Source organism: Cydia splendana, chromosome 19, assembly GCF_910591565.1.
Source record: "Cydia splendana chromosome 19, ilCydSple1.2, whole genome shotgun sequence".
Taxonomy (NCBI): Eukaryota; Metazoa; Arthropoda; class Insecta; order Lepidoptera; family Tortricidae; genus Cydia; species Cydia splendana.
The window spans coordinates 7,384,411-7,411,765 of NC_085978.1; the positions used below are offsets into that span (position 1 = coordinate 7,384,411).

Below are 27,355 nucleotides of genomic sequence, written 5' to 3' on the forward strand. Positions count from 1 at the left end.
ATTACATTTACGTTATAATGTGATAAGTGTATGTCTATTGACAATAGTTCATATGCTTACCTATGTGCAGTCATTTAATATGACAGCGGGGCCGCTGGTGGAAGATAATGCACCAGATTACTTTCCTAGACTGGACACTGCATTGAAAGTATTTACAAACAGAGGGCCTACTGCAAAATTCGTAATTACGTTATCTGCTTATATATCGCATGAATATGCAAAAGTGAGAGAAGATAACATTTCGGTTTTCGCGTTAGGTCATCTGGTTTCAAAGTTGAGTAAACGAATAAATAGGTAACGTATGAGTGTCGTATGTGTGAGGAGTGGTCATTTCTCCATACAAACGTACTCGACTGTTTCCTCCGTGGTTTTTGATTCTAGAGCAATCATTTTTTCAACACAGATTATTATTATTCTCTTTATTCATTTCTCATCTTAAGTTAGGTTATTTATAATATGAATATAAAAGTAAAATATAAAAACACTTACAAAACAATAAAAATTAATATAAACACATTATAAAAAACCTAACCTAGGGTGCCGCCAGCAGCGGGGCAGGGCCCAAGCTACCGGTGGTCAGGGCCGCAGAGAGAGGAACCGGCGGACTATCCGCGCCGTGTCCAAGATCACCGCCTTCTGCATCTGACCCTTGATCCAACCACCTAGCGAGAGTCTCTCAAGATGTTGGTCGAGACTCTTCGCTATTAGACCGTTCACTGAAACGACTATCGGGACAATGATCGTCGAATCAACATCCCACATGGCGGTTATCTCGTGAGCCAAGTCTAGGTACTTACTGGACTTGTCCTTCTCGGCTTTCACGAGATTCTCATCATGGGGGATGGTGATGTCAACGAGCACGGCCCGACGTTGCGATCGATCTATTATCACGATGTCAGGCTTATTGGCTACAATAGTTCTGTCAGTGATGATAGATCGATCCCAATAGAGCGTGGCACGACCATTCTCGAGAACAGGCGCAGGTAAGTACTTGTAGTACGGTACTTCGCGGTCCACAAGGCCGTATAGAAGAGCAAGTTGCTGGTGAATAATCCTGGCTACGAGATTATGTCTGTGCAAGTACTCGCCGTTAGCAAGATGAGAACAACCAGAAATGATATGCCTGAGTGACTCTCCGGGACGGCGGCATGCCCGACAAATGTCGACCGTACCGTCCTTCAGGATATATTTCCGATAGTTGTTCGTCATCATCACTTCGTCCGCAATTGCACAGGCAAAACCCTCGGTTTCTCCGAAGAGGTCCCCGAATCGTAACCAGTTCACCGACGCGAGCAGGTCCACGTCGGGTCCCGTGAGGGCCTTGTAGAACCGCCCGTGTAGCACCTTACTCTCCCATGCCGCCCTGCGATCCGCAGTACTTAGTACCACAGGTTTGCGCCAGTTCTCGTTTGCCAAGGAGAGCGGCGTTAGGTTCCTGTCTACTCCCACCACATCACGATACATCCCACACTCGTTGTTAAGGAAATAATTCCTGAGATTGTACACCTCGCGGTTGTGGAGATCCTTGGCATTTAGGAAGCCTCGGCCTCCACACTTCCGTGGGATGTACAATCTCATAACTGACGAGCGTGGGTGTAGCATGCGATGTGTGGTGAGCAGTGATCGGACCCTCCGATCCAGGGCGTCCAGCTCGGTCTGAGTCCACCTTAGTATGCCAAAGGAGTATGTGAGTAGGGGCATTACCCAGGCGTTGAAGGCGCGCACTTTGTTGCCTCCTGACAAAAGACTGTTAAGGACTTTTGTGAGCCGACTGAAAAAGCGCTCCTTCACCGACCGTCTAATACCCTCGTCCTCAATACCCAACGACTGTGACATACCAAGGTATTTATAGGTTTCTGATTCAGAGATAGATCTGAAAGACATTGTCTCAGAGAGTTGTAAATTTCTTGAATTTACAACCCTCCCCCGCTGTACATGCATAACCGCACATTTATCGACACCAAATTCCATGTTGATGGCACTACTGAAGACTTCGGTGGTTTTCAGTAGCTCCAACAAGTCTTGGCTATTTGGTGCAAATAATTTGAGGTCATCCATGTACAGGAGGTGAGAAATGACTTCACCCTCTCTCTGAAGCCGGCAACCTAGTCCCAAATCCTTCAGCAGGGTGCTGAGGGGATTCAGAGCTAGGCAGAACCACAGGGGACTCAGACTGTCGCCCTGAAAGATTCCTCGCTCAATCCTTATAAAATCCTGCGGGCCAAGGCGGTCATCCCCGCCTCCTGGTTGACGAAGGACTGTGGTCCACTGCCCCATACACGTGCTTAGGAAGGCTCTCAAAGCTGCATCAACTTTATACAACTCTAAGACCCTCCCCAACCATGAATGAGGCACCGAATCATAGGCCTTCTTGTAGTCAATCCAAGCGGCTGAGAGGGCCCCCTTGTTCCGCCGGATTTGTTGGCAGATGGTCATGTCTATGAGGAGGAGCTCTTTAGTACCACGGGACCCAACCCTACATCCATTTTGAGCGGAAGCCAGAATATTGTTTGCAACAATGTGCGCGTTGATTTTTGCTCTCAAGATGGATGTAAGGAGCTTGTATAGTGTAGGCAAGCATGTGATGGGTCTGTAGTTCTTTGCTTCCGTGGTACTACCGGACTTATAGAGCAGGAAGGTGACACCAGTTGTTAAGGAAGGTGGGAGAGAACCAACCTCGAGTATTATTATTATTAATATCTGTGTCGGACTGTTTTGCTTTTTTTTATATTTTTGTTTTTAAGACGCTAGAGCACTTCAAATATTCGCAAAAATGGCCTAATTTACTAGGCCGCAAAGAGAAGCATGGTATTCAAAACTGACATCAACTAGCCTAAAAAGCAAAACAGTTTGACACAGATAATTTCATTACCATTTAGATCTGAAAATTTCGTTACATTTGGGTTTTGGTGGAGGAAACAGTCGAGTACGAAACCTGGTTTTTTAAGATTTTTACGCAGGATTTTTCGCTTTGTCCTTATCGCACTAGTTTTAGGAGCCGCTTCCGTTAGCGAGACGGCTTTATCCACCTGAAATATTTTAATCTCAGCTTCCGTATCCTCTTAAGAGATGCACTCTCGTAATTGTACGTGGTATGCATATTCTCCAAAGAAACCAGGCACAGTGGGAGTACGAAGGGTTCCACTCCATTAACTAATTTTCACAGGATTTTTTTTCCTTATAAATGACTCACGCTTGACCAAGTGCTATAATTTGATGTTATGCTGTATAACTATAGACCTAAAGTACGATTCCCACCGATCAGGCGGAGTATACCAACAGGAATATTTAAAAAAATGTTTGATGCACAAAATCATAAATAAATATGTAATTATGCAGCTTCCTATAAAATTATATCGAAATAACGGCCTTAAATAAGACATTTCAAATCCAAACAACTTATAACAGATACAGGATAAAGTATACCTACAAATATTTAACATTTCGGTTTGCTACACAAATGGTTTAAGCTTTTAAGTAATCGGCGTAAATTTAAAACGTTATTTTTATCTCACCTACCCAAATACTTAATTAGTCTAATAAAATTGCCTTGACACTGGCCTAGAAACTAGGCATCCTTGGGAAGCCAATAGTCCCATTTAAGAAGTCTATTCTTTGAGAACTCCTTAAATGTTTGATGAGCGTAATTTTCTTTGGTAACAAAGCTATCATTTCGCGAGTACCGCTCGCTACCCGGTCGTTAGCGTGTGAATTATTAAGCAACAGGCTGATGTCACACTTACTTTATAAAATACTTAGGTACCTAATAGTTTTTTCACCACACTTGCTCTTAAAGGTTCCCTTTATTCTTCAAAAACTGATCAGAAAGTTTAATTTTATACACAAGAGTGGCAAATGCAAATTTTGAGATGTTCCTCAGGTTGATCATCAATGAATGATAAATGTTTGATAGTATTCATTTGGATTGGGTTTGAAATAATTTATTTACAGTTAGTTTTTGCTTGAATAGTGAGTCGTGTAGTCGTAGTAGTCGTAATAGTCTAGTAGTTAAGATAGTGCTCGTAGAGAGGCGAAACACGTGTCGAGGATTATTCTTTTGGTGGTGGTTTGTTATATTTATTTGCGTATTTCTTTTTGCGGTGGGAGGGTGGGAATATTAATTGCATGTAAAAATACGCAAGTAAGTATAACGGGTTAGCACTGATTGACTAGCACGTTATCTTTTCGCGGATTAGCAAAGTAATATTTTCGTTTTAATTAGTAAGAAACAATAGGTACCTACACCATTATGTACTCGCCCTTAGAGTCACATTAGCCTTAAGGTCGAAGTATTATTGTGACTACGAGCAGTTTCCTTAGATACAAAATAATCGGTCTACGGACTGGACGTAATCATATTGACTCACCCTTTTGTTGAGTTTTGGCGTATTATTTAAAGTAACTTAAGATTGAATTGATTTTAAGGTAAGTTTCAAAAGGTTATAACTACTTACATAAATAATATACAGGCTGATCAATCCAAATGGGTCAGTATGGAGAAGTCAGAAACTATAAGAGATAGCGAAATCTGTTCTTAGGAACCATGGCTTCGATTTTAGATTTAATAATAATGGCATTCAATTTTTTTTTTAAATCTATCATACATAACCGGGATTCGAACCTGGTCAATATTCTTGTTGTTTGTTTGTATGGCAACTTTTAAACGATGCGTGATAGGTGGGGGGTGCTCGACCAAATATCATAGAGGGCCCCGAGACAAAACAAACTACATTAAAAAAAATCAAAATGGCCGACTTTTTTTTTATTTTTTCAAGTTGGTCCGAGCGCGCTGAGATTTGGCATGCGGTGAGCCTGGGGGCCCAAGATTACCATGTCAAAAATTTTTTTTGGAAAAATCCAAAATGGCGGCGGACACGGGCATAGTCAAATTTCCAAGTAGGTTAAGCGAGCCTGAAGGGCGACCTTCAGGCCGGGAGGCCGAAGACCGACCCCGGCAGAGGGCCGAAGGCCCGGAGCCTCCACCCCGACTCCCAAAACGCGACTCCCAATAGGAAAAGTGTTGGGTCGTGTTTAAGCTCCAACTTCCCCTCTCGTGTGACCTCTTCGTTTACTCGGCCTCGGCCTCGCGTTTTGGGAGTCGGGGTGGAGGCTCCGGGCCTTCGGCCCTCCGCCGCGGTCGGCCTTCGGCCTCCCGGCCTGAAGCTCGCCCTTCGGGCTCGCTTAACCTACTTGGACATTTGACTTTGCCCGTGTCCGCCGCCATTTTAGATTTTTCCAAAAAATTTTTTTGACATGGTTATCTTGGGCCCCCAGGCTCGCCGCATGCCAAATCTCAGCGCGCTCGGCCCAACTTGAAAAAATTAAAAAAAAATCGGCCATTTTGAACTTTTTTAAATGTAGTTTGTTTTGTCTCGGGGCCCTCTATGATATTTGGTCGAGCACCCCCCACCTATCACGCATCGTTTAAAAGTTGCCATACAAACAAACAACAAGGACATTGACCAGGTTCGAATCCCGGTTATGTATGATAGATTAAAAAAAAAATTGAATGCCATTATTATTAAATCTAAATCTAATCTTCGATTCTTCGGACACGTGGCTAGACGCGAAGATAGTCTAGAGGTATTGATAATGGTCGGTCACGTAGAAGGGAAGAGAAGTAGAGGAAGAGCGCCTACCCGGTGGATAGACACAGTAAAGGCATATGCAGGACCCAAGGCCCAGACCTGCCTGCAAATGGCGCAGGATAGGATTGCCTGGAAGAAAGTGGTATTAAGCGTTGGTAATCACGACCCTCAGCAATGAGGATACGACTGGAAAGAAGATTATTAAATCTAAAATCGAAGCCATGGTTCCTAAGAACAGATTTCGCTATCTCTCATAGTTTCCGACTTCTCCATACTGACCCATTTGGATTGATCACCCTGTATATGATTAATATACATATATCATATTAAGTATTTCATAAGTTTCAATGTAGGTACTTATAGTTAGATTTTTCTAAATTATCCGAATATTACTTAAGAGCTCTTTACGATACCAGGGCTTAATTGATATTTAAGAACGGAATCAAAAAACACGGATTATTAATCTAATTAGCGGCGCGATTCGGGAAATGAATTAGAGATTCACTAGATATGAAATAGTGAAGATACGTGACGTTCCACGGCAAAAGGTACCTTATGGCGGTTGGCGCTTACGCTATTATTTACGCCGCTCCAATATTATTGCGGCCGCCTTAAGGTACCTTTTGCCGTGGAACGTCACATATCTTTACTTTTTCATATCTAGTGCATCTCTAATTCATTTCCCGAATCGCGCCGTAGGTCAGTGAAGGAAGAAACTTTAAGAGAAAGCTTTTGTTCTGAGGAACTAACTCCACAATTCTGGATTATAAGAAAAACTGCTTTCAAAACTAGGAATTTTATTGAAAACAGTACAAAATATCAAAATCCGGAAATCGTTATTACGAAAATAGCGAGTACAATATTACGAGAACATTATGAAAATAATCTTATTTCTAGTTTCTCTACATTTCAATGATATTTCTGATGGTTTGGTGGTAATCGGGGCCCTAGAGAAACACTTCATCAAAAATGGATTTAAAGAAACTAGGAGAACAAATAACGCTCTGATATGGATCAAACTAAGTACTTAACATTAAATATAATGCAGATGTATCTTATTTTCTTGGAAACGTTCATATTTCTCATGCTACTTCAGTCAACCTCAGTACTTTTTGTACCAAGACTGACTGGAATAGCAAGACATTTTCGTACGTTTCTGTGAAAAACGATGGAAAATAATTATGCACTACATCTGATACATACGCGAGTAAGGATTCTGTATTTTAATTTTACCGCAGAATGTATCCACAGAGGAGGGTCAATGACTCAGTCCATTGGTTTATGAACGACCTCACTTCCCGAATCGTGGCTGAATCCGGAATCCCGACGGACCGCCATCATCTTGGCAAAATCCTGCTGCAAAGCTTTAAGGATGCACCGGACTTCCTTATGCAGGTAAATGATAATAATGATCAAGCAGGCTTAGTGAGTTTCTTTTTTCTGGCTTTTCCTAGCCAGCTTAGTTACCTGAAACAGTCTTGACTTCTGACTGTTCCAACTTCAAAAATCCCTAGCCAACCAGACAGTCGTCGTGCCGGAGTTTCTGCAAGTGTCATCTCGGCTACTTAGACTACGGGTTACTGAACTAGCGATATAATATGACTTTTATTAGTTGCACTTCAACCAACATCACTGAAACGTAAACCCTTAAAATATTCTAATATAGTATAGTCGGCGAGACTCAGAGTACTCGAGAACCCTTTCAAGGTTTATCCTAAAAATAAATTAGCTTACCTCGTGACACTCGCACGTTACGATGTGCTGGGCCTGTAAACACAAATAGATGCCCTTGCCAGGATTCGTACCCGGGACCTCCTTCATCGTAGGCAGGGTCACTACCTACTAGGCTAGGATATTGTGATCATGTCAATGGTATTATGATATATCGTTACTATCTTGCGGATCTTGTCTTTCATCAATGTGATTACCTAATGTAGAAGGGTAAAACCATTTATGATCAAGTATTATTACAATTTCACTTAATTTTAATATGAAAAATTAAGTGAAATTGTTAAAATATTTCTACGTCATTATAGATCGATGGAGCGACAGGTGAATCCGAAACCAGTGGTTCAGCCCTCGAGAGGACAGTGCGCTGCGCCATCGCCCTCAAAAACCTTGGTCTCCAACATGGAGACGTCATGATCCTCATGGCTCCCAGCCACATTGACCTGGCCATACCGTTCTATGCGGCCTTGTACTTGGGAGTCATAGCCTCTGCTATTGACAGAACTTTGGGTGTTAGTGAGTATACAAACTTTAATTACTTTGATACAGCTTTTGGGAAATCCGGCAGGCCGGAATAAATTACTCGTATGAAGTGATTAATTACTAAAACCATCGTTTAAGGATGACTCACGCCGGGCCGGGCCTGGGCCGAGGCGTCCGAAATGTCATTTTCTATGACGGCTGATCGGTGATCACGTGGTACTTTCCAGAAAACGAAGCGCCGGAAGGTCCGGCCCGGTCTAGCGTGAGTTAACCTTTAAGCGCAGATTTCCATTTAACTTTGAAATATGGTTAAATAGTCACACCTGGAAACGACTTCTGGACTCTTGGTATAGTTAATTTATTTACATACCTATCTATAGTCATAAGTTATAATTTATTTGCCCCCCTTCTCATATTGGCCACCAATTAGCACCATGCTACACCAGTATCCGACCCTTGCCCACTTAGATACTTTGGTGGCAATTTGAAAAATACTGTCTCCAGAACTCTTTTTTTTTTTCAGAACTGATATACTTAAACTTAATATTTCTAATGTTGCCATCTTACTTATCACATGATGTACTGGTAATACATGAACTTGTCTATTTCAGACGAACTCCAAGGCACCTTTGATGTGTCAAGGCCAAAGGTAATCTTCTGCCAGAGCGACCGAGCCCCAGACGTGCAGCTAGCCCTTAACGGAATCGAGTCAGATGCCTTCATAGTCGCCTTTGACAAAGGAGATTATCTTTGTAGCTTTCCTGAGTTCTTGGAAACGTATGGAGATAATAGCCCTGTTGAGGAATTTAAGTGAGTTTTTCTATTCCAATTAATTTAAAACTATTTTTATATATAAATAAGACAATTTGCGAATGCGAAAGATTGCGGGACACTTCTGGATAAGCCTAGCTCGACACTGAGATAAGTGGCGTACATGAAGAGAGCTATGCTCCGCTGTGGGCGACAATTAAAAAACTAAAATTATGTTGATGATGATGTATTTTGTGCAGGCCTACAGATTTTGACCCGGACGATACCGTCGCACTGTTGATCGCCACTAGTGGAACCACCGGATTGCCCAAAGGTGCTGCCGCCACTCACAAGAATTTGTCGATCTCTTTACCTTATCTTTGGTAAGAAGTAGCAATAATATTTATTTGGGATTACAATTACATTCAGCAGCAATGTGATTGTGAAGGATAGATATATTATGTAAGATAATATAATGAGCCTCAAGTGTGGTATAGACATATGTATATTGATCGATAATGGTTGTACTTTGAATGTTAAACAATTTAGAACGCATTGAACGCATATCGTTTGAGCAAATTTTACGCGGCTGTCTTTAGTAAAAGAAGGTAATAATCCATTTAACTCGAATTACATAGTTTTGCGTGATGAGAACTACTTTTGAATTCATCGTTTTGTTGATTTTAAATAAATTAATTTTAGTCTATATAATTAGCTTCGTCAAATGCTGCCTTATTATTATTTTGACCTCAATTTTTAATTACTCCCAAGGATTCGACACACACAATTCCCACATCCCACGAAGATGATAATGATCGGATCACCGCTGCAGTGGCTGACGGCGCTTATCAACTTCCTGATGTCTCCAATCCTCCAATACACGAGGCTGCAGACATCGCAGTCATTGACGCAGCAGCACGCTTATGATCTCATCAACACTTACAAGGTTTGTACGTTGTTCAAGGGACCAAATTCGACATGTACAACTGTCATGCCGGCTATACACACTCGTTGAGAGACCCCGAGACAGGCCGAGAATGAGACAGTATGTACATACTGTTCCCTTCTCGTCTCGCTTTTCCTCGTCTCGTCTCGCGGTTCTCCGATTGGATCGGAGCGGTGTCGAGACTTTCACCCACGTCAAATCAACAGTTGATTTTATTGCATGTTGATTTGATACTATCAAGTGTTGATTCCGTCAACTGTGGATAATAATTGGTACAACCAAAACTCAACTCTGAACTCGGGGTGGTTCGGTTTGGTTAAAAATTCAAATGTCAAATTTTGACATTGTACGTATTCGAGGACTTATGATTTTTAGGGTTCCGTACCCAAAGGGTAAAACGGGACCCTATTATTACTAAGACTTCGCTGTCCGTCCGTCCGTCCGTCCGTCCGTCCGTCCGTCCGTCCGTCCGTCCGTCCGTCCGTCCGTCCGTCCGTCCGTCTGTCACCAGGCTGTATCTCACGAACCGTGATAGCTAGACAGTTGAAATTTTCACAGATGATGTATTTCTGTTGCCGCTATAACAACAAATACTAAAAACAGAATAAAATAAAGATTTAAATGGGGCTCCCATACAACAAACGTGATTTTTAACCAAAGTTAAGCAACGTCGGGAGTGGTCAGTACTTGGATGGGTGACCGTTTTTTTTTTTGCTTTTTTTTCGTTTTTTTTTTTGGATTATGGTACGGAACCCTTCGTGCGCGAGTCCGACTCGCACTTGCCCGGTTTTTCCACATCAACGGGAGATCACCTTATATGTCCTTACTTATACATCCCACGAAGATGATAATGATAAACACTTACAAGAATATAAAACAAAAAATAACTACAATTAAAATAACTAAAACTAAAAATTAAAAATACCTATCAAAATTTGGTGCCCTTGGGAGGGTGCCCAACACGCAGGCAGCGTTCCCGCGCTGGATTGCAATTGAAATTCTCTGCGCGAGAAAGCTGCACGCGCGGGGGTCGCCCGTTGCCTCCCTCAGCCGTTTGCCGAGCGCCTTGTGGAGCATCTGTGCGCCTCTGCCCCACGAACCAAGCGTCTCGACGCCAAACGCGACGAAGTCGTATTGGGCGCCGAGACAGCTGTACTTGGCTACCTTTTGACGCTCCCGAGTGTCCGCCGCCGCGCCAGCACGCCTGCTGGTCGATGGGACGTAGGACGCCGCTAGCGTGTCAGCGCAAGTGGCGTCCCATACCAATGCACGACCCATCTTCCAGGGAATCAATGACATCCCGTCAGGGCGCTTACCGTCGTTCCGCACTATTTGGGGCTCCAGAGCGGCGGGAACGCCGGCACTGACGAGCGCCCTTCTCAGGATGTCATTGAGAGCGGAATGGCGAGACAGGCGGCCGGAACCCGAAGAGCAGGCGAGCCCGTGGTGACCGAGGCTCTCTACTTGGGATCCACAAGAAGCGCAGTTGTGGTCGGCACAGAGAGCAACTCCTAGCCGGAGACCGGCGGCTATGCGAAGCGTCTCTGGGTCGATAAAGGTGCCGGTGTTAGGCGAGGGGTATGCGTGTAGCCAATGTCCTGCTCTGGCCTAGATGATGCCAGAAGCCTCGCTCGGTCCCTGCCTGTCGTGGTGTCCAGAAGTGAGTTTAGAGTTGAGTCTGAAGCTATGTTGAAAATTTTGATTCGGTCCAGCTAGCCAGGCATTCGAGGCCTCAACCAGGCACGCGATCTCGCAGTTTGTAGCCGGAGAGGCTTTGAGAATATTACCTGCGAGATCGGAGGTGCTATGAATTGAGGCCAAGAATGCCGGCAAAGCAACACTTGAAATTTTACGAGTACCCAAGCCACCATACCTTATCGGTAAGGTGGCTTGAGTCCATGCCTGCTCGCTAAATCGAATGTTCAAAATTGATTCGATTTGGGATTTTAAAAGTAGGTCAAGAGGTCGGAGTAAATGAGGGTATTTCCAGATAGGACAACAGCGGAGCAGGTAGGTGAATTTTGGAATGAGTAAACAAAATTTTAAAATGAACAGTGCAGAATGACTGCTAATTTTGAGAAGGCGGTCCGAATAGTCACTAAATTTTGAAATAGATTTACTCAGAAGGGGAGGGATGGCTTCATTGAAGATGGGTGCTCCGAGAAGATGTAGACTGTCTTTAGATGTATGTTTGATAGATGGCGCGATGTTATTAAAACTTTGATTAATTTGGGATGCCGAAGAAGAATCTACGTTGTCGGAAATATATAATTCGCATTTATTGAAATTTAGTTCCAACCCAATATCTTTAAATTTATTTTTAATTTGTAATAAATCTGCTAAGACAGTCTGTGAATCCCCACCTAGAGTCCCATCGTCAAGGTACCACACGTTTAATTTGGAATTTAGACTGTGAATTCTTGAATTAACACTTACAAGGTTTGTACGTTGTTCTTATTGCTGTCCAAAAGCACCCTTTTTTTAACGATGTGGTAATGCTGGTTACGCATACCCCCTGTAACCTAGGGAGGCGTCAGGGGTTATGTGGGACTCCCATCTCCCTTTCCTTTTGAGAAAAGGGGGAGACGTCCTACCCACTAAGCCCACATTGGCTTTACCCGCATTGCCGTATGGGAGACGTCATGGGATTGCGAACATTTTGTCATGAGTCCAAAAGCACCCTAGAGTAAGAGTGTCGACCAACAAAAGTGTCAGTAAAAAGATCGTTGCCACTTTAATAAAAATATATCTTAGCGAATTTAGGCTGTGATTTGGCAAAGTTTATTTTGTGCCAGAATTCTATTTCTCGATGTTCGGTATCGTTATCTAATTAACACTTAGGTTTTGGGTCAAATTTGAGCGTTACATTTCCTTACTTATTGTTCGAAGCCTTAGAATCGTAGAGCGCCTTCGGTAGCTTTAAATTTACCTTGAAGCCTCACCACTTAGTTACCAACATTTATAATTTTGATTTAGTAAAAGGTAACATACTTATTAATATCTTTTTAACATATAAGGTTCTATAAAGTTTGTGCCCTAATAGTATGCTAAGCGCCACTGTTGAGATATACCTATAGGTATGCGAGCAATCTCTTAAAATTCCGTTGGTACCTGCAATATGTTACAAAACGAAGGCCGCAAAAATATCTGACACGATCTTATTTGTAGAACCATAAGAGCGTGTCACATATTTTTGCGGCCTTCAAAAAGTAACATATTATTGCAGGTGACTGTACTAGAAATCCGTCAGAACATGCACAATTTTTACACGAGTCTGACTTTAGCGACAAGTAATCCGAAAAGTTCACAAGTAGTTATTATCTTTCAGCCAACCTTCACGGTACTAAGTCCGACGTTTATGAACACACTCTTAACCCCTGGTGAACGAGAGCAGTGTGACTTCAGCTGCCTGGAGACTCTGATGCTGGGAGGGAGTGCTGTGCCTGCCGACCTTGTAACGGACATAAAGGTATTATCCTCGCCGAACCAAAGTCAATGGTCTTTTTTGAATTTGGGGCATTATCTATGAAAAGGGACCTTATTTTCGATGGCGCTTACGCCGCGCAGCGTCGCGAGGAATTGTATTTATAACAGAGCATCGTTAATAATGGCGTAAGCGCCATCGACATTGACAATAAGGTCCCTTTTCATAGATAACGTCACATTTATTTATTTCCTTTGAATACGACATATGTGACTGAATCGGTTCGCTCCGATCATCAATTGTGTAAGTGAGAAAGAGAGCGTGTCATGCGTTAGGAATGGTATATATTTCGTGACGTCACAGTGTGCATTCTGTATAGAGGTATAAATACTACCTCTACCTACCTACTCTACCTACTCTACCCTACTCTGTGACCTGAAGGTAAAGAAAATTTCAGTGTTATTAATTAACAATCAGCGATCATAATCATTTCAACTTCAACAACAGACCGGTCGTCAAACACTTGTACTGCCGCGTGTGCTCGGTGAGCTATCAAAATCGCTGCAGACTTATCTTGGTTTAACTACTTAAGTACGTGTTTGAGCCACATACTTAAGTAGTAAATGTACCTAAGGATTGATTTGTAAATATGTTACAAGACTCCTCGATTTAACCCGTATCGGTATTTAAGCACAATTTCTTCATAGACTCAGTAATAACTAAAGCCTATCTGATTCGTTTTAGAAAATAATGCCCAACACTGAGGTCCTGAATGCGTACGGCATGAGCGAGATAACAACAATAGCATTCATAGACGACGGTATGAACCCTCCTGGCTCCGCCCCCGCTGGCAAACCCATCGGATTCTTACAGTACAGAGTGAGTTTCCGCATATACAATACAATACAATACAGTACAGTACAGTGCAGTGCAGTGCAGTGTAGTGCAGTGTAGTGCAGCGCAGCGCAGCGCAGCATTCATAGACGACGGTATGAACCCTCCTGGCTCCGCCCCCGCTGGCAAACCCATCGGCTTCTTACAGTACAGAGTGAGTTGCCACATGTACAATACAATACAGTACAGTACAGTGCAGTGCAGTGCAGTGCAGTGCAGCGCAGCGCAGCATTCATAGACGACGGTCTGAACCCTCCTGGCTCCGCCCCCGCTGGCAAACCCATCGGCTTCTTACAGTACAGAGTGAGTTTCCGCATATACAATACAGTACAGTACAGTGCAGTGCAGTGCAGCATTCATAGACGACGGTATGAACCCCCCTGGCTCCGCCCCCGCTGGCAAACCCATCGGCTTCTTACAGTACAGAGTGAGTTGCAACATATACAATACAATACAATACAATACAATACAGTACAGTACAGTACAGTGCAGTTCAGTGCAGTGCAGTGCAGTGCAGTGCAGTGCAGTGCAGTGCAGTGCAGTGCAGTGCAGTGCAGTGCAGTACAGTGCAGTGCAGTGCAGTACAGTGCAGTGCAGTACGGTATGAACCCTCCTCGCTCCGCCCCCGCTAGCAAACCCATCGGCTTCTTTCAGTACAGAGTTTCCGCGTATACAATACAATACAATACAATACAATACAATGTACAATACAAATTCTATATAATACTCTTTATTGCACACCTCTACACAGTTAACAATAAATTTTAAATTTTGCCAGCGAATCGCGTCACTTTTTTTAAATTCTTTATATGACATTGCTTATCAAATAAGCTGCCTGTTTCTAGTTGTCATTTAATTTCATAGTAATTATGGAAGGTAGAAGTAAGGAATACAATCTCCATGTATCAAAAAGTGTCCGTCAAAAAACCTTAAATAGGTGCCGCCACAATACATAGAATCTTTGATTAAAAAAAAAACAACGGGTTGCACTCCGGGAGTGCCGACAGAAGTGAAAACTCAATAACTAGTCCAAAATGTTTGCAGCACTATGTATAATTGACCCATCCTCCTTTCTATTGAAAAACTTTAGTTCCGAAATTGCTGGCCAGTGAACTTAAATTTGTAGCGTTAATTGTTTAAAATTCGAATAGAAATTGTAAAGTTACCTTGCAGACCTCGCATCTAAATATATTTGGTCATGATATTTTGAGTTTTATTCACCAGTACTAGAGTTCACTTTTATTAGCGATTTCATCAAGATGAGACTTTATTGAATTATTGAATTATATTGGAGTGATATAAAGTTAGAATGTAACTGTGAGATCCTCGTATTTCAGCCCGTACAAGATTAGAACATTGAGCTTTATTGCTTAATATAAAAGTCCAGTTTTAAATAATTGACCTGATTATGATACGTTATGACTAAAGTTCTTTGGTGAATAACATTGTCCGTCACACATGACATAAGTCACGCAAGCGCCCTGCGCCGCCTACATGAAACAGCCGGCTCAGGCATACATTTTCGCCGTGCGGTAGAAAGAGAGGAGAGACGCCTTCGCGTTACGCGTTACGCTGTCCCGAGTTTATCATTTTTTCCCCACCTCAAAAAGTGCTCAGCGCCGCTAAAGAAGTTTTCACTTCAAAAATTCAAATAATTGACAGCGCACTTCACTCCGTCAATAACGCCTACGTTCTTAGTTACTCTAGCGCTACTCTGGAGAGATTTGGAACTATTATATATTGCTGACAGCTGCAAGCCAATTATGGATGGCTTTATTCACGTGACAAAATATCCATCACTTTTTAACACAGCGCGATTGAAAGTGACGGGTGCCGTTTTATCACGCTGTCACGTAGACAAGAACGACCATCATAATTATCCGTATTGGACACTTTTGCAACAGTTCTGCCATATAAGAGATGGTCGTCCTTCCTCTACCGTCCGCGTCCAATAGTAATTTTATAGCCAGGTAAATAAGACTTATTTTTATTTTTTATTGAACATGTTTTTTTTGTATTACGACTTGCCGGCTAGACACCAAACAAGTTTAACCCCAAAAATTCTTACAGGCGTTCTGATTTACTGTAGCCAAAACAGCTAGAACGTTAATTTGTGCTATCGAAAATAGTTCACATTCCATCAACTAGGAAACTTTAAACCGTTATGCAGTGCAAGTGTTATTTATACGTCATAATTTCATAGAAGTTTGACATAATATAAAATAACACTTGCACTGTGTGTGCTATCAAAATCGCTCCAAACTTTCCTAGGTCTATAACTCTATCATATTTTGTCGCGTAAAAATTAAAGAAAACTAATTGTTAATTGAGATATTTTTCTAAATAAATATCTTACTACAATTTATAAATTCCAGTTGATAGACGTCGAGACGCAAGAAGACATCTATGAGCCTAACCGAAATGGGGAACTATGGTTAAAAGGCCCTGGCATGATCAAGTTTTACTACAACAACCCCGAAGCGACAGAAGAGACATTTGCTGAGGGCCAATGGTTCAAGACTGGCGATATGTTCTACAGGGACGAAAACTATAACTTTTTCTTTGTGGAAAGAATTAAATTGCTGCTTAAGTATATGAGTCACCAAGTAAGATTCAGAAAGGATTTATTTAATAATAATAGAGTTATAAGTATAAAATGTAAGTAAGGTAAAATACACCACAGGAAGCTGCTGAGTTGTCCTAGTCCTCGTCACTGTCCCAGTACGTGTCATCTTTAACCTTATTAACAATAGTGGTGACAACAAGTTGTCAACTATTAGGCATAAGCATGTCGACTACTAGGACGTTTACCATATACTACGTGTATTTGCATTTATGCTTTTTGCGTCTTGTAGTTACACTAAGTTTTAATAAGTTTTAAGCGACGATCAGAAAATCAAAACAAAATATTGCCCAGCACACGTTCAATAAATGTCCTTACCGGAAAACTTACAGTGGTTAACCAGATTGTTGTTTCTAGTTACTAAAATCGTGGATTTTATCCGTAATAAACTATTTAAAACAAAATCTGATTGGGACGTGTGACAGTGTTCTTTTTGTGTTCCACAGATCTCCCCAGTGGAATTGGAGATTACAATCCGTCAACTACCGGGGGTACTAGACGTAGCCGTGACCGGTATAGCGGACCCTAAATGTGGGGAGTTACCGGTCGCTTGTGTCGTGAGGTGTCCAGGTTCTGATATTACCGCGGAAGATGTTAAACAAATAGTGAGAGGTATGTGTACTTTTTGCACGTAAAAATTATGGCCGATGAAACAGATTGTTCTTTTGTGGCGACCATGATCCGAGAGGACGTCGAAGAAGGCCTTTAACAAGGTAGAAGTTGTGGTTTCGATTAAGGATGACTCACGTTAGACCGGGCCGGGCCCGAGCCGAGGCGTCCGACGTGTCATTTTCTATGGCGGCTGATCGGTGATCATAAATCATAAATCATAAATCATGAATCATATATTTATTTGTAAACATAGGTTTTTACAGATATAATTGTACACTTAAAAAGAGTATCACTATGTTTAGCCATTAGGCATACAAATATTTTCCAGATGGTGCATGCATATTTACAAACTTAATCTATAAAAATAAAATATAATTTAGTAATTTACATTCCTACATATACCTATATAATTAATATTCTGTATCAGACAAATATTCTCCGATCGAGTAGTATGCTTTCCTAACTAAAAATTTAAACAGACTCTTTTTGAAAATACTTATGTCATCTAATTTAGTGATATCATCTGGCAGTTTGTTATAGAGTTTAGGGGCCATGCCGAAAATACTTTTGGCCATAAAAGCCGTTTTTATTGATTTTATATAAATTTTGTTGCAACGACGTGCACTATTGGTAACAGAAAATTGGCTAATATTATTTTTAACATATACCGCTACTTCGTAAATATACAGGCAAGGTAATGTGAGTATGTTGAGCCTAATGAAATTTGGTTTGCTGGTTTCGGTTTGTGGAACCCGACACACTGATCGTAGACATTTTTTCTGTGCCTTGAAGGCCATAGGGTAGTTTAGCCGGTTGTCGGCCAGTTAAGCAAAATTTCGAATTCAAATGTATTTTATGAACAATATATTATAATTCTTGGTCATTTTGTGATTTTTAGACTAAAAATATAATACACTTACCATGTTTGTATCAAAATCCGTTATTAATTACAACGTTTTGTTTATATAATTAAAAATATGAAAAAGTAGCAATTTAGCTGGTTCTCGGACACTTTTTTTGGTTCTCGGCCGCTTGTTAACTAGTTGTCGGCCGCTGTTATTTATGTTTTTAAATGACTCTTATTACACTATCAATAGGAATTATTTTTGAATAAAACAACAAATATTCAATGGTACAATGTATTACATTAAGGAACGTTAATGGGAACTTTTATGGTACCTACATCTCGTAAAGAGTTTTCCAAAACATACCTACTCAAAAATATTAAAATAAGACATTTTGTAGCCTAACTAGCAGCGTGCGTAAGTCCGGAGGTTTTTATGGGTCGGTAACACCCTTGAAGTTACAGGCATCCATAGGCTACGGTAGCTACTTATCACCAGTAATATTTACCATTCTCTTTTCGGTGAAGGAAAATTTCGTGAAGAAATCGAATTAATTCCAATAGACACATAGGTGGAAGGTCAGATGGCAGTCATTTTCGTAAAAACTATTAGGCTCCTATGAGTCGTGACAACGCTAGGAAGATCATGAAGACGTTAAACATAGCCACAACCGAATACAGAACCTCCTCCTTCTATGAAATGGAAGTCGGTTAAAAATAACGAAAATTCTTCGTCGCTGATAGTCAAAAACTTCTTTTTGAAGCATCTTGTTAATATAAAAATAGTGTAAACATTATTTACTTACAAGGGCCGAAAACAAAATAAATTTTACTTGTTTCTCGGCCGTCATAAGTTAGCTAGGCCGAAAACTAACTTTTTATAATCCTGTTCTTGGCCGCCAAATACAAAAGATTTTAAAGCAGATTTTAACCAATTATTTGTTAATAAGCATGCGGCCGAGAACTAACTACATGAATTACTTGGATACAAATAAGTATTATTTGAAATATTTACAGTGAAACCTGGTTAAGTGGGACCTGGATAAGTGAGAAACCTCTATAGCTGGGACTCATGGTGCGGTCCCGACACTTTAGCACTGAATTACCTCTGTTAGTGAGATAAAACGAACCTCTATAACTGGGATTAGTTATTGTGATTTTATAGTCACATTTACCTCTATAATTGAGACAGAGAGTGTATTTTACCTCTTTTACTGAGACTATATTTATAAGATTACATTTTCCTAATTGTTTTTTTTTTATTTTATACTAATTACCTCTGTATCTGAGATAACGTCAATCTATGACCTCTCTAACTTGGAGTTTATTGATCTATTTCCGTATTTTTTCTAACTCGTAGTCTATCCACAAATTCCGCATTTGCTTAATTGTGTCTAAACGACTTCAAGTTTCATTTAGTTACTTTATGTAGTTAAAACTATCGAAACGAAAGCTGAAATCTTGATAAGTAACAAGAATAAACAAATTTTCATTTAATAAATTTCTAAGAGCCAATGAATTCCGTATCAAATTTAATTGAAAAATCTATCCTTTGGAAAATCATTCAAAATAAATTCAAAGAAATATTTAAACAGACTTAAAAAATATTTAGGGACAAGGATTATTTTACCTAAACATTTAAAGATAATTACAAAATACCTTATTAACCACCTCTATAACTGAGATTTATCCTCTATTCTCACCTCTATTAATGGGACCCTCTGTAAATGAGACAGAAATGTATTTGTACCTGGCTAACTGAGAGCCTGGGTAAGTGAAATACCTCTTTAAGTGAGACAAATTTGCTCGTCCCTTGAAGTCTCACTTATCCAGGTTTCACTGTATTTTGTTGGCTGTCTTTTAATAGGAAAGATTAACAAATTAAAAATTACGTGCCTCAATCCTGTTCTCGGCCGGGCGGCCGAGAACTAAATATCTTTACGAAATTGCATTTAGTTACCCGACCATCAAATTTAATTGACTTATATAAAAAAAATCGTACATTTAAATTATAATAACATAAATTCAACTTATCCACAATGCACATTAACATCAATAATGGCCTCAAGCCCACGAAAACAATATTTTTACTTACCTTGAAAAAATATAGAATCACAATTTTTTTTACAAATTTGTCCAACATCCACACTTGCTAAATTGCTTTGGTGCACTGACGAGCCAATCAAAACGTTATCAAGCTAACAAATTTAGGATATGTCAATGTCAACTTAATTTATCCGACTACCCTCATTTTTTCAATAAATACGGTAAAGTTGTCATGTTATTACAGTTTTACTACGTTGTGGCCGAGAACCGGAGGTGGCCGGTAAACCGGCTAAACTACCCTATCTCGGTCTGTGGAGTTTCCCCAGAATATTAAGCCATATCTCAAAGTTGAGGTAACATAGGATTGATAGGCGGTTAATACTGCTGTTTCATTGACAGTTTTAGCCAGATTATATAGAGCAAAGGAAAATTTATTAAGTTTTTTACATATAATGTCAATCTGATCTTTCCAAGTCAATTTATTATCTAAACTTAATCCTAAAAATTTTGTCAAATCTGTTTCCTCAATAAGGTGCTCTTTATATTTTACAGTGAGTTTTGGTAATTTATCAACTCTTTGTTTGAAGCTCATAATTTTGGTTTTGTTTAAGTTTATGCGCAAATTATTCTTATTCAGCCAGTCAATTACGTTCTCTAAAGTTTTATTTATGGTAACTTCTAAAGCTAGCGGGTCATTTCCAGTAAATATAATCGTGCTATCATCAGCGAAAAGAATCATAGAATGTTGCGTTATCTGTGGTAAATCATTTATGTATATTAGAAAAAGCAATGGGCCTAGTACGCTGCCTTGAGGCACTCCGTATTTAATTTCTTTATGCTTCGACGAGACACATATTTCAGTTTTCGATTTAGTACAGATTTTGTTGATTCTGACTATTTGCTTTCGTCCAGTTAAATAAGATTTTATGAGATCGTGAACGTTCCCGCGTATGCCATAGTCGTATAATTTATTTAATAAAATATTATGATCCACAAAATCAAATGCTTTGGACATGTCCATGTATAAAGCACAGACAGGTCTCTTTTCATCCATTTCACTCATTATTTTATGTAAAAGATCGAAAATTGCCATATTAATAGATTTGCCTTTTCTAAAACCTTTTTGCTCTTCTGCAAACAAGTTATGAGCTTCAAAATAGTGATACAGTCTGTTATAAATTACCTTTTCTACGATTTTAGAAAATACAGAAAGGAGTGCTATCGGTCTATAATTATCCATACTATCTTTTTCTCCTTTTTTATGAAGAGGCTGTATTACGGCCACTTTTAACGTTTCCGAGAATTGACCTTTCTCAATACAAAGATTTATAATGTAGCTAAGGGGTTGTGATATTATGTGTGCTACTTTCTTAACAATTTTACATGATATGCCATCGTAGCCAGTGCTGTTTGTGTTTTTCAGAGAATTAATAATGGTAAGAATGTCATGGGGGTATGTAGGTTGCATAAAAATTGAATTAGACGATTTAAATGTCATGGTATAATTATTTCTAGGAATTAAATTAACATTACTACAACTAGGGTTATCAGGTGAATTATTTACAATAATATTGGATGTCAAATTGAAATTATTAACAAAATGTTCATTAAATATATTAGCAATTTCCTCCATGTCATTTATTCGTCTACCTTCATGAGTTATGTGGGTTATACCATCCTTTAAATGTCTGGTTTTGGACTTTTTAATGACATTCCATGTCGCTTTGCATTTATTTGCCGAGTTTTTAATGTAATAGTCATTTTGAGATTTTTGCGTTAGTGTTATAATTTTTTTAAGCCTATAGGAATAAGCTTTCAGGTAGTTTTTGTCATGAGCGTTAGGGGATAGTCTATATTTCCAAAGCAGGGCTCTTTTTTTTCTACAACATTTACGAATACCATTCGTTATCCATTTTGGTTTATTATAAAAAGTTAATTTTGTTTTGACAATTGGAAAACATAACTCATAGAATAATTGGAAATGTTCCATGAAGTATTCGAATGCCTCGTTTGGGTGACTGGCCATATACACACCATTGAAATTAATACTTTGTAAGCACTCAATAAATTTTATTATATTATCATCGCTGTAATCACGTTTCTTTATAAACCAGAATGGCAGAAGACAAGTTTTTTTAACTGGGCATTTCAATATCTGCGCTGTGTGATCGGAAATAGCTAAGTCAATCACTTCAGTTTTTCCACCGCGTATATTGTGCAAAATGTTGTCAATACATGTATTGCTTTGCAATCTAGTTGGCTCCGTTACTCCTAATCTAAGGTTAAAACTATGAATTAAATTTTGAAATTGGATAGAGTGTTTTGTTCGTTTTAGCATGTCGATATTAAAGTCACCACAGATAATGATTTTCTTGTTACTATAACATGAATTGGATAGAATGACGTTCAGTTTATTTAAAAATATTTCTATGGTGCAGTTATCATATTTAGGAGGTCTATATACACATAAAATAATAATATTATGTTCTTCTAATTCAATTGCCGAGCATTCAAATACATTAGAAATGGATGTAGAGAGAATATTCGGAAGAGCTAAATATTTAAGGGTATTTTTTACAAGAATACAGGATCCCCCATTTCTATTTTGTCTATAATAGGAAGCAGCTAAAATATAATTTGCAATAGACAATTGTTCTTCATCGCCTGGCTTCATGTTGTGTTCCGTAATGCAGATAACGTCGATTTGTTTGTTCAAATTACGCAACTCTTCTAAGTGAACACTAAGGACATCAGCTTTGTGTACCAATCCGTTTATATTTTGATGCAGTATAGAAATATTATTGTACACGAAAAAGATCGTTAGGCGTATTACTTATATTTTTACTCTGCTTATTTATCTCAATCTGTGACTTTTCTAAGTCATGACTATCCATTGACTCTAAGGAACAAACATTTTCAGGGTCTGAGGTCGAGGGGATGAATTCCGATCCATTAACATATAGGGTAAGACCTCCAGTGAATGAACACTTAAGGAATTATCCAAGTTTGAAAAATCATTTCTCAGCATTCATTAATAATTTCAATAATTATCTGCTATTTAATGAATCCTCATTTAATAAATCAGAAAGTAATTTCTGCGATTTTTTATTACTTTCATAGTTTTTGAGTTATAACAGAATTTATCAAAAAGTACCCAAAAACCTAATGAATGAACATAAAAACTAGTGAATGAACACCGCAAAACCCAGTGAATGAACATCATTTAGATCTTTTTAATCAGCTTTAAAAGAACATTTTAACACAAGAAACGTTTCCAGCTCTATTTAAGTAGGTACAGCGAAAGCGTTAATATATTTTTATCCCCTCCATATTGATTTCAAATAGATTAGAATGTAATAAAATGATGGTTATTCACCAGAACCTATTACATATTAATAAGAAAAAGAGAATCTTAAAACAAGAAACAACGAGCATATTCTGATGAAAAAAGGTTAGGATCAGCAAATAATGCTTAAAATAATAAACTTGTCATTGCATTGTTCGTGGTTACATTGTTAATATATAGAATTAGTAGAAATCTAATAAATGAACACCCCAAGTGTTGTATTGTTCATACATAGGTATGAAAGATCCAGTAAATGGACTATAGAAATTTTGTTTGTTCCAATACTGGCTGAAAGAATCAGAATCGTTTTCTATGCAGGATCACAAAAAACAAGCTGAATACAAATTCGTTTACACATAAATTTAGAAAAAAAATTAAATCTAGACGACACCAGTAAATGAACACACCGTTCATTTACTGGTTTCAGAACATTTGATAAGCCAGTATTGGAACTACGAAAAATAAAGACTTAATCGCATAATACGCCGACAAAGTGTACATTTATAGAAGGTTTAACTCTTAATCTAACCAAATAACCAAAGTTTGTACAGGTAAACATTAAATAAGCACTTCATATGTTGCTCCAAACTTACACTGTTCTTATCTGGGATATAATTTTTGCATACAGAACTTCAAAACCAGAAATACGTAAACTTCAAACGCCAGTCACGTTCAAACTGGTCGAAAATAAATTTAGCAGGGGTTGAAATTGCATAGGAAATAGAGTTGTTAATAAGAAAAAAAATACGACAAGTGGTAGAAATTGCTATATTTCTTATTTTAGACAAAAAACGTGATTTTGTTCATTCACTGGGGGGTGTTCATTCACTGGAGGGTTTACCCTATAAACGATTATTTCGCATAACAGCGAAATGTCCTTTACGACGTGCAGCTTGTAGATGTTCTCGTAGAAGTTTCCTTTTATTCAAAGCTTCGTTGTCTAGCAGTTCAGAGATACCATAACCAGTATTTTTAAAACAAATTTTATTTTGTAATATATAGTTTGTCATGCGCTTGCTAATAAGTTCCACTTCAAGTGGGCGACGACTGCCTTTTTTTCCCATCCGTTTGACTGATTCGATGAATCCGTTAATATTTATATTTAATAAGTCACCAAACATGTTGTCAATGCGACGGAATAAGGTTGATTCAGTTTCTCCGTAATGCTCATCTAACCCATATAAGACAATTTTTTTCTCGTTTTCCTTATTTAGTAGAGTATATTTCTGGGTGTCCTTATTCGAGAAACACGATTGTAATTTTTGTAAGTCGTTTTTAATTTTTTGATTTTCAGTTTCTAAGGAAACAATTTTAGACATAGTATCTTCAAGTTTTTTTGTTAAACTTTGTTGATTAGTGTGTAAACTGTTGTACTCTAGAAGAAAGTCATGCCGTAGGTCAGTAATTGCTGTGTTTATTTCCGATTGTATGAGTTGTTTCATGTTTACCGTAATGGTGTTATTTAGTTTTTGTAGTTTTGAATCCAGAAGTGAACTAATTTGCTCTAGTGTGATAGGTGACTGGGGAGGCTCTGGGTGTATTTGAGATTGGGAGCCGACGGTGTCATCAAACACGGTTTTTTGGGTCAAATCTTGCACTATATCGTCTATTGACATGTTCATCGAAACGTTGGTGTCATCTAATATTGTACTCGTAGTGTCAAATTGCTTACGAACTGGCGTGTTATCATTCTTCCTGCGTGTTGTAACATTTAAGTATACATGATGGACAACGCCATGAGCATTCAAGCTCCTTTATTTTGTCATTATAGATTAAAGTAGTCATTCCAAGACACTTGTAGTGGTAGGTATCTGTGCACAAAGTGCATCTTAGCTTTTCAGATTTGCTATTAATTGGTTCCGGGCACGCTAAGCAATTCATTTTAATATATAATGTCTCACGTGGTGCTTTCCATAGAAAACGAAGCGCCAGAAGCTCCTGCCCGGCCACGGCCCGCTCTAGCGTGAGTCATCCTGGGAACCATTAGATGAGGGCAAAGCACTACTCGTTGAGGAGATACTATTAGGCGGAGGCCTATGCCCAGTAATGGAACTATTAACGCCTGAAATTATGAATTAATTCTCATCTTACACCCAGTCGCAACTAAAAAGCCCGGAATCTGCTGTAATAACGTAAACCTAAGAAATGGCTCAGGCAACAGTTTTTACAATAGGGGCCAGCCATCTAATCATCCAACCCAGAGAGTAAATTAGGCGTTATTGTGATTAAGGCAGGTTTCCTCGCTGTATTTTTCTTCACCGAAAAGCGATAGATTGCAACAAAAATAGTAGTAGGCACTTTACACACGCAAGTGCAATAAAACTGGTAGAGTTATACCAAGAAAAGTCTGCAGCGATTTTGATAGCCCACGCAGTGCAAGTGTTATTTATAAGACTTTTCTTGGTGTAACTCTAATTATGTACGTTCGTATAGAATTTCCGTATAAAGTGCCCCGTAAACATTATCTTTTTTCTCTCTCTCTTTTAACAAGTACCAAGAATATCAATGCTAATTTTTATATTTTCTTCCACAGATAATCTGGCAGACTCAAAACAGCTGAGAGGAGGGGTCATATTCCTGGACACGATTCCACAAACAGCATCCACAAAGGTTCACCGAAGAAAACTCAAAGAGCTAGCTATGCAAGTGGAAGCTGAATAAAAAAAAAACAAACATTAAAATTATGCTTAAAGATTTATTTTGAAAATAGCAGTACTTATAAATTGATCGCAGATAAAACAAAATATACGAGTGAACAGTAGATTAAATTTATTTACAAAACATCGGTTTTACATGAAATGCTATTACACCTAGAACTAATAACTATAAGGAATAGTTTTAATAAAATAAATAAACGAATATTTATCTATAATAAAGAACGAATTATCCTGAAATCGTCTAATATTAGCCCAGCCGGCGTATTATGGATAGCTATAATATATCGACGTGATAAAATAACTGTCACTTATTAACACCGTGGGATAGAAAGTGACGGACACCGTTTTATCACGCTGTCACGTAGACAAGAACGACCATCATATCCGTACAGCCGGCGTATTATGGATAGATTTATCCATCTTTATCCACGTGATAAAATAACTGTCACTTTTTAACACCGTGGGATGGAAAGTGACGGACACCGTTTTACCCGCTGTCATGTAGACAAGAACGTACGGATATGATGGCACTTCCGGCGGCCGGAAGCTCCGATCCGGCCCCGGCCCGGTCTAGCGGCAGTCGCCATTCGAATGTCACGTTTAGGTACACTGTTGTGTGCAGTCAGACGAGATAATAATATTTTAAATATGTACTTAAGTTAAATTCATAACACACGTGATTCAGGAACAAATATTTACGTATGTCTGCGACCTAAGACCAGTTTTGTTTCCCGTCCCGTTTTGGGTACCGTAAAATGGGGTGAGTAGGGACAAAACTGACATTCAAACCTCGATAGCATTTTATTTTTACATTTTATGCAAACTTAATTTAATTAATAAATGTTCCGGTCGTTTGTATTTTAGTCTTTTTTAGGGTTCCGTACCCAAAGGGTAAAACGGGACCCTATTACTAAGACTTCGCTGTCCGTCCGTCCGTCCGTCCGTCCGTCCGTCCGTCCGTCCGTCCGTCCGTCCGTCCGTCCGTCCGTCTGTCACCAGGCTGTATCTCACGAACCGTGATAGCTAGACAGTTGAAATTTTCACAGATGATGTATTTCTGTTGCCGCTATAACAACAAATACTAAAAACAGAATAAAATAAAGATTTAAATGGGGCTCCCATACAACAAACGTGATTTTTGACCAAAGTTAAGCAACGTCGGGAGTGGTCAGTATTTGGATGGGTGACCGTTTTTTTTTTTGCTTTTTTTTTGTTTTTTTTTTTTTTGCATTATGGTACGGAACCCTTCGTGCGCGAGTCCGACTCGCACTTGCCCGGTTTTTTTTATGATTTTAGGTAGTTCCATTTCATAACTTAAACGATAAACACAAAATCCCTCCTCACCCCGTAGTCCCTCGTAGTTGGGGTGAGATGGGATTTCATATAAAGATGGTTTTGGAACATTGTTGGATCG

At 39.2% G+C, this 27,355-nt stretch overlaps 1 protein-coding gene across 1 annotated transcript; it reads left to right on the plus strand.

The window, feature by feature from the left end:
• The first annotated feature begins 4,322 nt into the window (after positions 1-4,322).
• LOC134800183 (luciferin 4-monooxygenase-like) lies at positions 4,323-25,957 on the plus strand. Its single transcript, XM_063772670.1, has 11 exons — positions 4,323-4,425; positions 6,827-6,983; positions 7,625-7,832; positions 8,411-8,609; positions 8,810-8,932; positions 9,321-9,495; positions 12,824-12,964; positions 13,664-13,798; positions 16,189-16,419; positions 16,883-17,048; positions 25,818-25,957. Exons 2-11 carry the CDS (start codon positions 6,828-6,830, stop codon positions 25,943-25,945), a joined length of 1,662 nt encoding a protein of 553 aa, XP_063628740.1. The 5' UTR covers positions 4,323-4,425; position 6,827; the 3' UTR covers positions 25,946-25,957.
• Positions 25,958-27,355: the final 1,398 nt, after the last annotated feature.

Excerpts from the sequence above, each read along its gene's own strand:
- LOC134800183 (XM_063772670.1), top strand. The coding sequence starts at position 6,828 with ATGTATCCACAGAGGAGGGTCAATGACTCAGTCCATTGGTTTATGAAC. Across the intron at positions 8,610-8,809 it reads AGCCCTGTTGAGGAATTTAA|GCCTACAGATTTTGACCCGG; the intron begins GTGAGTTTTTCT and ends TATTTTGTGCAG. Across the intron at positions 13,799-16,188 it reads TCGGATTCTTACAGTACAGA|TTGATAGACGTCGAGACGCA; the intron begins GTGAGTTTCCGC and ends TATAAATTCCAG.